This window comes from Enhydra lutris, unplaced genomic scaffold (genome assembly GCF_002288905.1).
Source record: "Enhydra lutris kenyoni isolate GAN:26980312 unplaced genomic scaffold, ASM228890v2 scaffoldscaffold24, whole genome shotgun sequence".
NCBI lineage: Eukaryota > Metazoa > Chordata > Mammalia > Carnivora > Mustelidae > Enhydra > Enhydra lutris.
This window is the reverse complement of record NW_019154108.1, coordinates 22,864,716-22,878,916: the sequence shown is the minus strand read 5'-3', so window position 1 is coordinate 22,878,916 and position 14,201 is coordinate 22,864,716. Positions and strand designations below refer to the sequence as shown.

Sequence of the window (14,201 nt, the reverse complement as noted above, 5' to 3'; positions counted from 1 at the left end):
TCCTGCTTTGTTGAAGATGAGTTGACCATAGAGTTGAAGGTCTATTTCTGGGCTCTCTATCTGTTCCATTGATCTATGTGTCTATTTTTGTGCCAGTACCATACTGTCTTGATGATGACAGCATTGTAATAGAGCTTGAAGTCTGGAATTGTGATGCCACCAACTTTGGCTTTCTTTTTCAACATTATTCTGGCTATTCAGGGTCTTTTCTGGTTCCATATAAATTTTAGGATTATTTGTTCCGTTTCTTTGAAAAAGCTTGATGGTATTTTGGTAGGGATTGCATTAAATGTGTAGATTGCTTTAGGTAGCATAGACATTTTCACAATATTTATTCTTCCAATTTATGAGCATGGAACATTTTCCATTTCTTTGTGACTTCCTCAATTTCTTTCATGAGTACTTTATAGTTTTCTGAGTACAGATTCTTTGCCTCTTTGGTTAGGTATATTCCTAGGTATCTTATGGTTTGGGGTGCAGTTGTAAATGGGATTGACTTCTTAATTTCTCTTTCTTCTGTTTTGCTGTTGGTGTATAGAAATGCAACTGACTTCTGTGCATTGATTTTATATCCTGACACTTCACTGAATTCCTATATGAGTTCTAGAGTTTTGGAGTGGAGTCTTTTGGGTTTTCCACATAAAGTATCATATCATCTGCAAATAGTGAGAGTTTGATTTCTTCTTTATGGTCTGTGTTCTTATGGGGCTCTCTTCCAGCCTGCTGACATCTTGCTAGAGAGGAAACCCAAACCCCAATGATGTTTCTCCCTTTCCTAACAACCCTGCTTAGCCATCATCAGGCTGGAGGCCTGCTGCCTGGGGATCTCAGAACACCTTCCAAACAACAGTAGACATCAAATACAGTTGGAGAGAAATCCAAGCCCATGTACAGAACAATGAACCTCATGGAAAGGAAAAGCCAGTCCCTTCCCACAACACAGGCCATGGTGCTGCCTTCCCTCCTGCAAATGGTCAAGCTGGGAAAGAGCACTGAATATGGGGGTTGGGGAGGGAGAGGAGCTGGAGGGGCACAGGGATGGGCCACTATGTGTGTTCCCACCATTCATGGGAGAATGATGCAGACAGGGCATTCCTGCTCACCCCAAATTAGCTGTGTGGATGGTTTTCCTGAACTTCATGTTTTCTGGAAAAGAAATAAAAAATGGCCATGCCTGGAGATTAGACAAGATGAAATACAGGAAAGTTCTGTAAGCGATAATGGACACTGTTTGGAAAGGCAGCAAGGGAAACAAAGCCAAGTGCAGGGTGAATCACAGCCTTAACAAGTGTATTGACCTCTGCTCTGGTCTCTCTGAAGCAGAGAGGGCAGATCCATGATCAGGAACCCTGAGTCTAAGAGCTGCAGAGACAAGGATCCCCTGTACAAAATAGCCTCCGCCCACCAAAAATGACACGTAATTAAATTAAGCTCATTGTGTCTACAGACTATGAGCGCATTTGGGGTTTGCCGGAGGTGAGCTCAGGGAAGGCTGTGAGCTGGGACAGGTGGGACCCCGTCTGCGCCCACTGCTCTTCGGGACCAGTGCAGTTTTAACTGAGGGACCATGCAGAGGGGTCCATCTTTGGGCCTCCCCAGACAGGGAAGAGGTAGGCTCAGCCTCACCTCTGCGAGAGCCATCAAGGATGCAGGTGACACCATTGGGTTGGCCCTGGGCTAGTTGTTAGTTATCCGTGGCAAACATTTACTGCTAACCCCAAGCTCTGAACAAGAAGCTCAGCCTGCTCCAGGGAGTTTACAGGCTCTGATAAGGACTGCAGAATGGCCCCAGGCCTTCCATCCGAGGGTCCAGGGACCATGTTCTCTACTATTTACTACTCTCCTACCCTCTATAAGCTTCTTGAGGGTGCTCAGCCCCATCATATTTGTGTTCCCAAGGTGGGGCTCAAGGCCAGGCTCTGTGCTCAATGACTAGTAGGTAAAGAATAAGTGAGGGGAATGACATAGGTTTCCCATGAGTATCATGTTGAGACACAAAGGTCTCAGTGGAAATGCTAGTCAAGGTCATGATCAGGGATCTTAGGGATGCATTGTATCTGAGAGGCAGGTCAGGACCAGAATGGAAGAGGAATGACAAGCTATTTTCACACAAGTTCCCTGAGGCATAACTCTTAAAGGATCTGGGGTCATGTGTTCTAAGGATCTAGATAGGACCTGCTCAAAACCCCATCTGCTGAATTAGTCCTTATTGTGTCACCTGCGTCCACCAATGTGCACCCTGTTCTGAGCTCAGCCCCTTCATCTGATTGCCACAAATGAGAAAAAGATCATTCCATGTTACTGGCAGTCCGAGAGGACAACACAAAAACCATAGAGACCCCCCAGATCTTAAAAGCTGTTTGCACTCACTAACTGCTGGGATTTTCAGTGGGCCAAAAAACTCAACAGAGCCCCACCAGCCTCAGCCAGTTCCTTCCTCTGGATCCCCTTTCTTCCTTATCCCACCCTCTCTGTCCATGTGCTACCATGCACCTATATAACTCTTCTCATTCTGTTGTATCGAGTGGTCCAGCTCTTACCAGATCTACTCCCAAACCCTGGCATGGTCAACTCATCACGGGACAAGTGAGAATGAAAGGCTATCTCTTCTGTTGGTGGGACAGAGGACTACAGGGAGCCTGAGTCCTTGGAACCACACCCACTCTCCCTAGAAGACAGTATAATTTAAAATAACAAAATAACATCCCCCTTCCCGTCATCTTTACCATGTAAGGAAATTTATCTTTGCAGATGAATCTCTTAATTGTCCAAAGTCATCCAGGGGAGTGTAGAAGATAGAACTGCCAAATTTTGGTACTCCTTTCTTAGTGCTTCCCACTGTCCACAGCAGATGAATCCAGAAGGCAAGGCTGTGTGTTGGGCTGGCACGCTGCATACAGAGACTTCCCCCATCAGAGCTGGTCGTTCCTGTGTCTAGAACGCACAGAACTCCAGGCAACTAAAGTAGAGCTTTACGAAGGATTCCAAGTCTGTGCCCGTAGATGGTCTCTAATCTAAGGAAGGAGGCAGAGTATGCCCACAGGACGGAGTGCATGAGCAAGTACAGTGACCTGGGGACAAAGAGGAAGGCTCAACAAACATGTGCAGCATTAAGTGCATCGTGGAAGGCTTCCTGGAGGTGGTAACAGCCCCTTGCTTTCTTTTCTCTTTGTTCAAGTTGGACCTCAGGGGCAGAAGGTGAAGTTAACATATTCCGCACATCATAGCCGATTATCACGGGGTCTATGCCAGGCTCCTTTCATGCTTTGTATGCTTTTCACTTCGCTTCTCCCCATCTCGTTCCCTTCCTTCCACAGACAGCCATTCTAACATTCAGTGTGACCCATTTTTTTGGTTGTGTTCTTGAAAATGGGAATTGTTGATCTGTACACTTGCATTTTAAATTTATGGAGACAGTATTAGCTCACTCTGTTTGTTTTGGCTTTTTGTTGTTTTTTTGTTTTTTTCACTAAGTGCCATGCTAAGATTTACCACTGTTTTTCTGGTTTGTCTGGCCCAGTGCTTTCAACAGCTGTATTACCCTGTGAGGTGGCATCTGCCTGACATGACTCCCCCAGTCCCCCGTGATGATCCCTTGAGCTCACTTCCAATTCCCTGCACCATAAACAACATAGCAATGTACATCTTTCACATGTGACCCCTTATATTGTGTTGAGAAGGTTTGGGGACATAGACTCAGGAGCAGAATTGCTTCTCGTGCGGACTTACCATGGCTAAGGGACACGGGTCTCTCCCTCCAGGGGCTGCTCTGGCTACACCCCCACCAGCCCTGCCCCTAAATTCCTACGGCCATTCCAGCCCTGGGCACAAGTTCATTTTCTTTTTTTAAAATTTTTTAATTTTTTAATAAACATATAATGTATTATTAGCCCCAGGGGTACAAGTCTGTGAATCGCGAGGTTTACACACTTGACAGCACTCACCGTAGCACATACCCTCCCCAATGTCCATAACCCCACCACCCTCTCCTGACACCCCCCCTGCAACCCTCAGTTTGTTTTGTGAGATTAAGAGTCTTTTATGGTTTGTCTCCCTCCCGATCCCATCTTCTTTCATTTATTCTTTTCCTACCCCTCCAGACCCCCCACGTTGACAAGCCTGTTTTCCGATTTTTGCCAGTCCTACCAATATAAAGTAAGAGCCCACCGTGGTGTCAGTTCGCATTCCCCAGATTAGCCATGAGTGTGGGCGTCTCTTCACTTTCTTGGTAGCCTCATTGCCCCTTAGGACGTCAAGTCTCCCTTCTTTCTCTTGATGATTTGCAAGGATTCCTCCTATGTCCTGAAAAGACCTCTTCTCACCCAGCGCGTGTGTCTCCGCTGCTGTCGTCGCCTGCGGGGACAAAGGAACCCATCTGGCTGCCGTTCTTCACGCCCTCCTCCCGGGGATATGGGCTTGGCGAGGGCCACAAGCACAAAGGCATAGGAACTCCTTCCTCCCCTCCCCTCCCCTCCCCTCTGCGGACCTGGCCTGAGGACTGCAGTCTAGGAAGACTGGTAACAGACAAGAAAACCTGCCCCCTGTCTCCCCCGCTGCTAACCTGCTGTGTCAATTTCATGAGTTAATAAATGATTGCAGAAGCCTTAATTGCCTCAGAAGAAATTGAGATCAGAGGTGCTTAGGCCCCACTCAATTAACTTGTGCTCCTCAGGGGGCTGAGCTGGGAACAGGGGGCAGCCGGTCGTTAATTACACGTTCTGTGGCCAGCTGTGGCTGCCTTGCCTGCCCACGTCGCTCAAGCAGTGAGCAGGTGACTCTGAGTCAGTGAGCTGAAGTCACAGACCCCTGGCCTTGGGGGGGTGGGGAGTGGGACCCTCACTTCCCAGTACATCCTCTCTGGGTGGCCTTTCATTCTGCAGCCCCTCCCCACCAAGCCTCTCCTGGAAGAATGGCCTTTAAGATTCCCCATCACTGACCTCTTCGGGGGCCCACCCCCTCCCCGGGGTTGCCACGTTCCTATAGCTCTCCTGTACTCCCCCTTTCCTCCTCCTTCTGGCCCACTATCCTCAAGGACACGGTCCAGAGCCGGTTTCCTGGGCTGCAGCAGATGATGCCCCAGGCTCTGCAAGGTCACCTACCGCCCCCCCTCCCTGCCCCCTGCTGCCTGCAGCCTGAAATCCTCCCAAAGACTTTCATTCCTACCTCATCTCTAAAAGGGGCCAGATGGGGAGACGCAAGCCCGTTAAAAACACAGATTCCTGGGCCCCTCCTCTGGAGATGCTGCCTTGGTGGGTCTGGAGTCTGTTTTTTTGACACCTGACTCGGGTGATTGTTACGGTCAAGATAATTTGGAAGACCCTACTTCAGCCACCTTAGCTCCTGGTGAAGTAAGTGCGGGAGAGACTGCAGCCTCATGGCCGGCCTGGCCTGGGGCCAGGAGGTCCACTCCCTGTGGCCCTGCTGCTCCATCTCTATCTTGCTGTGTGTGGTGAAGCCAGTCACGTCCTCTCTGATTTGGTTTCTTCATCTAGGAAATAGATACTGGGCCAGATCTCTTAGAGTCCTTCCATTTCCACGGATCATTTTTCAGTAGCTGGGAGGTTAAACGAGCATAATGTATGATTTGTGCTCAAGAAACATCTTTCTTTCTTTCTTTCTTTCTTTCCTTCCTTCCTTCCTTCTTTCTTTTTTTTTTTCTTTGAGCATCCCTTTACTTTAGAATGTATTCCATGGGGGCACCTGGGTGGCTTAGTGGGTTGAAGCCTCTGCCTTCAGCTCAGGTCATGATCCCAGGGCCCTGGGATCGAGCCCTGCATCGGGCTCTCTGCTCAGCAGGGAGCCTGCTTCTTGTCCACTCTCTCTCTCTGCCTGCCTTTCTGCCTACTTGTGATCTCTCTCTGTTAAATAAATAAATAAAATCTTTAAAAAAGAAAAAAAGAATGTATTCCATGGAAGAAATTTTCTCCTGCCTCTGGATAAAAACGTGGGCCAGTCCCATTGCTTGTCACCCACTCTTAGGTGATAGCCTGTGGTACCACTCAGCTACAGCTACAATCTCAACGTAGAAGTTGGAATTGTTGGATCACTGACAGCGTGTTCTCCTTTGGGCCAGTTTGGATCTGCTTCGGGTTGGAAGCTGCAGGGGCGGTGGGCTGTGTCCCTCTGCTGTCTGTACTTCCCCAACTCTTCCCTTCCTCCCCCCGCCCCCCAAGAGGGTCTGTTTTACGAGCTGAAATGGGGAATTCTTACCGGTCAGAGAGCAGGGGAAGCTTCAAAGGGGCTCTTGCTTTTGTAGATTTTTTGTGTATGTGGGCTCTTTGGAGGTTGCCTGCTGGGCCCCTCTCTCCTGCAGGTCCCTTACCCTAGGCAGACACATCAGCCCTGTTCCAGGCATCTCTTGCAACCTCTTGCTCAGCCCCCGTGCACCTGGATGTCCAGCCGCAGTTCTTCTCACGTCTCTGGTTGGCGCTCCTGGACAGGACTCAGGAGAGCCAGCCCCCGCCAGCCCGGGGCCTGCCGCCCTTGGGGGCTCGGGTAAGGGATTCATGGTTCAGCAGCAACTTGCCAAGGAAATCTTCCACGCCATATCTTCACAAATTTGTGACCCATCTGTATTTTTCAAAGTGGAAGAAAGGCTCCTGGATCCTGAAATAGACTATTGACATTCCCATGTGTGTTCCCCTGCACGGGGCTGGGGAAGAGGGACCTGTCCCAAACTCACGGGCGTCCTCTTATTTCTATCAGTTGACATCTCAGTCAAAACTTAGATAGGAGGGGCGCCTGGATGGCTCAGTAGGTTAAGCCTCTGCCTTCAGCTTGGGTTATGATCTCAGGGTCCTGGGATCGAGCTCCGCGTCGGGCTTGCTGTTCAGAGGGGAGACTGCTTCCCCAAGACCCCCCTCCCCCACAACCGCCTGCCTCTCTGCCTACTTGTGATCTCTGTCTGTAAAATAAATAAATAAAATCTTAAAAAAAAAAAAAAACTTAGGAAACATCTCCTTGGACATCCAGCTATCCATGATTGCCATTTTAACGAGAATAAGAACATCTTTGAGAAAAGAAAGCCTGAGTGGCCACAACATCCCGGGCCGATCATAGGCAGGAAGGTCTAGATCTAGAGGAGACGTGAAGGTGGGCCTGAGCCAAATCTGTGGGTGAACGTGGGCCTTCTCAGCTTCTCCCAGAGTTCTGCTCCTGAGGCCTGCTGAACTCAGATGAGATCCAGGCCTTGAGACATTAGTGTGCCCTTGACCTCCAGCTTGTGGCTGCCGCGGAGAGCCCCGAGCTGGTCAGCCCATCCCTGTGGAAGGTGGCTCTGGGGATCCAGTTATCAGTTGGGTTCCCTTCCCAGTACAAGACCCCCAGCGGGGCCTTACCCTCTCAGGACAATGAGCCAAGGGAAGCCTCACTGGAGAGTGTCCTCCTTCCCACTCTTCTGTTCCCAGTCTATGCCCAGACTCTCCTGGAAATCATGTCGAGTGGATATTTAAAGAATTTTCATTTTAAGGGACCCCAGGGATTAGCTTACACTGGATTTGTAAATGTCCTGGTAGGACCTCGCCACCCCCTCCTCCATCAGCACGCCAGCATGAGTGTGTGACCCGACTGTCCTGTTGGCATGTTGTCCTGAGGCAGATTGGGATTTTGGAGTGAGGGACAGGAGTGTGCGGCTGTGGGCACTGGGAGTATGGACAGGCCCAGGGAAGGATGGGGAGGGAATGGGAAAGAGGTACGTGTGGCCATAGAGAAAAGAATCAGCCACGTAGGCAACAAGGATACATTCATCAGGGGATAGGCCAGAATTCTCCAGGAGAGTGTGATAGAAGTAGCTAGACCCCTTTCCCCACCTTAAGCCTCGCTTCCCAGAATAGGCAGAGGCTCGTGCCCGGCGTCCTGCTACTGTGTTGGGCCGTGGGTTCCACACAATGGCACTGAGGGAAGGAATCAAGGACAGGACGGGATGTGGCCTTACAAGCCTGTCTTCAGGTTCCTAGGCTGGGGGTCTCAGAGACTGAGGCAGCCGCGGAAGCCAACAGACAAGTCCCTTTGGGGAACGTCCACTCAGTCTCGGAGTCTGTCTGTGCTCTTGCCCTCCCTCTCCAGCTCTCACAGATCTTCCTCTCTCTTCTCTGGCAGGAACTGATGCCCTTGGCCATGACGCACCCCCAACCTCTGTCTGCTCGGGCGCAGCCTGCATGACTGAACCGTCGCTGTCCCAGCTGTTTTGCGTAAGTGTGAGCCGCAGGCTGAGCCTCACCCCCGGGAGAAGGTGACTGGGCCCTGGGTGGGGAGGGGTGTTGGTGGGGAGTGAGGTCCAGAAAGCCCTGGTCTCAGGGCAGGTCCCGGGGATCTTTAGTTGGCAATGGGTTTGTCAACTCTTTGGCTGCTCTTGCTCCCTGACTTGGCTACCACAGAACCCATCTGCCAGGCCCTGGGAGGGAACCTCTTGCTTCCGGCCTTGGGAAGCTCAGCAGGAGGCAGCTGGGTAGGATGAAAACTCCACAACACTGACCCTTGCGTCCTGACTTGTTATTGTATGACTTGAGGGGAGTCACTTAAAGGTCCAACTTTCTCTCCCGCATGTGGGGGTTTTGTGGGGTTCCGAGGTGCATCTGTTATCTTTTGCAGCATGACAGACTCCCACCAACCTAGCAGCTTGATACAGCACACACTGACCAGCTCACAGCGTCTGTGGGTCAGGGCTCCAGGCATGGCCAGCTGGGTCACCATCTCAGGGCCTGTCATCAGGCTGCCTTCAAGGTGTCTTGGGGCTTCAGTTTCTTCTTGAAGCTCGCCTGGGGAAGGGCCCACTTCCGCTCTCACTTGTGATTGTCCAGCTTGATTTAGGTCATTGGGCGGAGGGCCAGAGGCCACTCCCTGTCCCGGGCCACATGGTCCTCCCAATGTGGCAACTTGCTGTGTGCAAACCAGCAAGGGAAGGAGAGAGAGGGAAGGAGTCGGCAGCAAGAAGGTGGCCGAAATGGCATACAGTCTATTCACAGAGGTGACATCCCATCGCCTCTGCTGTGTTCTGTTGGTTAGAAGCAAGTGACAGATGGCACCCCCCTCGAGGGCAGGGGAGCACACTAGGCATGACTACAAGAGGGAGGGCTCATTTGGGGCCGTCTTAGAGTCTGCCCGTCCCAGGAGGGGATGGAAATGGAAGCAGCGTTTAGACTGGAGAGTGCCGTTTAGACTCATTTGCATTAGTTGCAAGAAAATGAACCCCCCTGCAATGACAGGAGCCCTTGGAGATGGGGATTTAAATGCTAGATTGTACCGTGACCACGGGGTCTGCAGGGCAAGAGGCTGGGCCCTGGCCTGTTCCCCACGTGCCCTTCACAAGTGCTTTCTGGGTTCCTGACTGTAAGGCCACATTGAAGCTGACATCTAAAATGTCTGGGGCGGTCCTTTTACCCCACAAATGACTGTCTTTGAAGGACTCTCTTAGAGTCCCCAAGGGGCTCTTGCATACGTGACTCTCACTTTTCCCTCACAAGCACACTGGTAAGCTGAGTTTTTTTGTTAAGCTTTCTTTCGCAAGTGAGAAAGGAGGTCAGCCTCCAAGATGGGGTAGCCGCTAAATGGCACAGCTGGGCCTCCGATGGGCCTTCAGATGTGTGCCTCTGCCATGCCCCCCCCATTTTCCAGCCACTTCTGTGGAACCGCTGCATGGTACCCAAAGAAGGGAGGCCAGGCGTGGAGGTCAGAAGGAGGGAGGGCTGTGTTCTTATATAGCTTCCTCACTCCCTGTATCCTAAAACAGGCTAACATCTCAGGGGGCGAGGCCAAGACGTGCAGGTAGAGTGAGTCACTGCTGCCTTCCGCTTCAGGTCACTCCACAGGCCTCTCTTGGCTCAAACGGCCCTCCGTGGGGAGTGTCTGAGCAGGCAGGGTCAAGTGCAGGCATGTTGTCGAGGGCACATACATTCTCTCAAGGCTGAGGCTCATCTCTCGCCCCCTATCACGCCCCCCACAAATGCCCAGCAAATCCCGGAAGCATGGCCCACCATGCATCTGGGCAAAGTCAGTCAAATTGGACTTGAGCAGGGACGCTCGGTCTGCGAGACGGGATGGGCGCTGAGCCATGCAACTTGCTGCCCCCCGGTGGTCAGTCCGGGTCATCACTGTCAGGCCGGCGAAGGAAGTCCTATATCTGGCCCAGGATTAGCAAACACACATTCATCAAGCATGCGCCATATATAACACTGCAGGGGTAGGAGCCCGATCGGAGGCAGCTCCTGATCCCACAGGACTTCTCATGTACCCGAGGAGTCAAGATGTTCCCACGTGAAAGCAAACAAGCATCCTACCAAGAGAGGGTTTGGAAAGTGGCCCATGGAAAGACTTTGAAGTGGGAATCCAGAGAAAGAGAGAGAGAGCACCACAATGGGGGATCCAGGGGGTCTCTCTTGGAGGGTGGGCAGGATCTAAACAGGGGGAGAAAGCAGGCTCCTGCACTCTGCTACCAGCAGCCCCTCAGGAACGCCTGTGGCCTCCGAGAGAGTGGGATGCCAATCCTTGCCTGGCTCCCAGCCTCTCCCACTTGGTGCCTGCCCTACCTGGCCTTTCCGGAATCCTTACAGCTCCTGGAGGCCCTCGTGGTCTCTCACGCACCTGGGCTGTTGAGTCTACCTACGGGTCAAGCTCCCACTCAGCTTCTAGCACCCAGCTCCAGCGAAACCATTTCCAGGAACCTTTCCCAAGTAGTTAGTCGCTCCCTGCTCGGTGCTCCCACAGCCCCTGCTCTGTGTGTCTTAGGCCATACCACAAGGTATGTTAAAGTGCCTTGTCAACTCTAGGCCCGGAGCCTCCTAAGAACTGGGCCTGCCTGGTGGAGAGATGATTCATGTAGGGGGACCGCAGGGGGTGAGCATGCCGGCACGCGGGGCAGGCAAAGTGTGGCGGGGTGCATGAGGATGGCGAGCGGCAGATGGTATCTGAGTGAAGAACAAGGTGCCCCTCCTCCAGGTGGACACAGCAGGGCCTACGGCTTCCGGCGTGGACGGCCGCTCCCCTTCCAGCCCCGCTTGGCCTCCGAGTAATGAGCAGCCTCCTCTGGTGGAAGCACTAATGGGGGGGGGGGGGGGGGGGGGGGGGGGGGAAGGGGGGGGGGGGGGGTTGCCCACTTGGAAACAGGGTGATGACTTAGGCTGTCACATCAGGTACCAGAGTTGGACATCCCAGGGGGACACCTGAGTGAAATGTCCTTCAGGCCACAGTGGGAGGCACAGGGGAGGCTGACTTGGGAGCTGCGGGCTTGTCGGTGACGCTCCCAGTGACCAGGACAGAGTGCGGGCGGTAGGGAGGGGGGCTTGCGGACTAGTCTAACCCTTGGGGCCTTTTTCAGGGGCAAAAGTCTTCTCCCAATAGCTCTGTTCCTATTATTGTCTTGCAGGTCTCTGTTCCCATTATTGTCTTGCAGGTCTCTGTTCCCGTCACTGAACGTAAGTGCGCACGGTCATTCTTCCTCAAGATGCCAAGGCTCCTCCCGCCCTCCCGCTGCAGGGGCACCATCAGCCTTGTCCCCACGTGCCCGGGGGGCGGAGCTTCACCCCCATTAGCAGGACCATTCTCAACCTCGCCCCCACGGTCTGGGGGCCAGAATGCTGCCTGTTGCCCACTCCCTCTGGGTTCACCCTGCCCTTGTCTTGCACAGGAGTTGGAAAGAGGACAGAGATGCCCCCAAAGGAGTGTGGGTTGGAGTCAGGGCAGAACCAGGTGGAACTTGGGAGATTCGGCCCCTGTCCCCTCCACCTGAGTCCGGGGCTCGGGGGGCCACTGCTCTTTGTGCGATTGAGAGCATGGCCTCGGGGTGAGCCAGGCTGGGCAGAACCTCAGCCAAACCAGTCGAAGCCGCGGTTCGTCATGTGTGACACAGGGGTAATAACGAACTGTCCTGAAAGGTATTTTGAGGGTTACCTGAGAGGAGCGGGGAGAGCTTAGGGCAGTGCCACAGGCTAAGCCCCCAGAAAAGGAAGCTGTCATCTTTCTGTCTTAGATGGAGCCACGAGGTGAGGCCAGGCTGAGTAGGATGTGAGGAGAATTAGAGAGAGGCACGGCAAGCTTTGAAACTGAGCAGAGGCCAAGAGCGGAATTATGCTCTCCATTAGTGCTCTGCTTCCACTCTTCCCTGCTCAGCTGTGACCCCCCCCCACCCCCAACCCCCAGGTTAGCCTGGCCCAGGCTGCAGCCTCTCTCTGCCTTCAGGAAGTCCCCGGTGTCTCAGTGCCCATGGCCCTTCTCGTCCAGCTGCCCTCAGGTCCTCCCTGCCTCCACCTATGCAGGAAGTCCCAGGAGGCCTCCCTGCCCTCCCCCTCCCCTGCGCACAGTGTGGCGGCTCCTCACCTCCTTGTGCTCGCATGTCTTTGCAGAGTTTGATGGGGTGTCGGGCGGATGACAGCGGGAACAGTTGTGATCACTGGCGGAATCCTAGCTACAGTCATCCTCCTCTGCATCATTGCCGTCTTGTGCTACTGTAGGCTCCAGGTCAGTCCCCGGAGGCCATCGGCAAACCATGTCCCCATTCTAGGGGCAGAAACGGGACCCGCTTCCAGGGTGACAAACCTCAAAGTCAGGAAGCGTGGGGGGCTGGGAATCGAGGGTAGCCAGACGGGAGCCATGTGTCTCTCACACTCTGTCCACTTCAGGGGTTCCCCAAAGAGACTGTGCTGGGAAGACAGCTGGTCACTGTGTCGTGTCTCTGGCATAGCTGAGATTTTGGGAGCGGTGGGAAGGGCACCCCTCTCGGGGAACTGTGACCCCACCCATGTCCTCAGTAGACACGGAGGTCCCGCCTCTCTCGACCTCAGCCTGCAGGGAATGCTATGAAGTAGGGGGAAGGAAAAGGGAAGGTATTGGTTTGGTAAGGCTGGGAGTATGTGCTGGTGGGATGTGGGTGTCTGGTGCTGAGTTTTAGTTGTCAAAAAGCGCTCTGTGCAGTGTCCTTGGTGGACAGGGGCATGGGCGCCTTTGTGCCCCGCAAGGGGAGCCTCGGCCCTCAAGCGTCCCTCCCCACTGTCCCCTCAGTACTACTGCTGCAAGAAGAGCAGAGCCGGAGATGCAGACGAGGAGGAGGAGGAGCGCGACCTGCCCCCACACCCCAGAGGCCCCAGCTGTAATGCCTGCAGCTCCCAAGCCCCCGATGGCCGAGGCGGCCTGGCGCCTCTCACCAGCGAGCCCTGCGGCCAGCCGTGCGGGGGGGGCGGCCGGCCACTGCACTGCCTGCTCCCCATACAGCTCCCCCTTTTACATACGGACGGCTGACATGGTGCCCAATGGGGGCGGAGGGGAGAGGCTCTCCTTTGCTCCTACATACTACAAGGAAGGGGGACCCCTGCCCCTCAAGTTGGCAGTGCCCCAGAGTTACCCGGTGACGTGGCCAGGCTCTGGGCGTGAGGCCTTCACCAATCCAAGGGCTATTAGTACAGACGTGTAACCCCCTTCACCCCTGACCCCTCCACATACCTACCCACGCTGCTGTCCCGCTGCTGTACCGGCAGGAACACCAGGGAGCAGCGGGGGACCCCTCCAACAGCCCACAAGGACATCTCAGTGTTGTTTGTTTGTTTGTTTTGGCTTTTCTTGCCCCACAGTGGAATTAGAGCTGCCCAGTGCATTGAGAACCAGGGCAGGGCCTGGCCCTGTGGCCCGCAGGTGGGGGCTGGCAGGACGAGGGGGCAGCCAGGCCTCTTTCTGTGCCTGAACCTTCCTCCACCAGCACCAGCCCCACTGCAACCCCTCTTGCTTCCCTTGCTCCCCACCCAGCTTTGGACTGTGAGAGGACAAGCAGCAGGGAAAGCTAAGTGAAGGCTGCCTCCACCCCAAGACTCCTTGAGAGATGGAAGAAGAAAGGGGACCTGGGGTGAGGAGAGATGTGAGAAGTAGGGCACAGCAGCGTCTGAGAAGGGGCTGGAAGGTGTTCAGGGGACCTCTTCAGGACACGCTTGCTGCAACGACACCGAGACCCAGGTCCCAAGCCAGTTTTGTATTTGGTGATCGTGGGGACTGCGGTCCCTGCCGCTGTTCCAATGTGGACATTGATTCTGGAACCTGCTATGTTCCCCTTCCTCGTGGGACACCCTGAGTGGACTCGGAAGGCCATGGTGTAAGGTTCTTTGTGGGGAATGCACGAAAAAAGGGAAGCCTAACCTTGTCTCCCCTCCCCACCCACCCCAGTCCTCCTTCTCTGCCTCCGGAACCAGCTGCCGCTGCTGGAGAACCTTGTTGAAGTTTTGTTA

The 14,201-nt window shown here is 53.7% G+C and overlaps 1 protein-coding gene across 1 annotated transcript; it reads left to right on the top strand.

Annotated features, from left to right (window-relative positions):
* Positions 1–8,158: 8,158 nt before the first annotated feature.
* LOC111150922 (family with sequence similarity 163 member A) lies at positions 8,159–13,485 on the top strand. Its single transcript, XM_022508611.1, is given in 5 exon segments — positions 8,159–8,189; positions 11,360–11,408; positions 12,336–12,450; positions 12,991–13,158; positions 13,160–13,485. Coding segments are annotated over 3 exon segments (501 nt in total). The 5' UTR covers positions 8,159–8,189; positions 11,360–11,408; positions 12,336–12,357; the 3' UTR covers positions 13,400–13,485.
* The last annotated feature ends 716 nt before the right edge of the window (positions 13,486–14,201 follow it).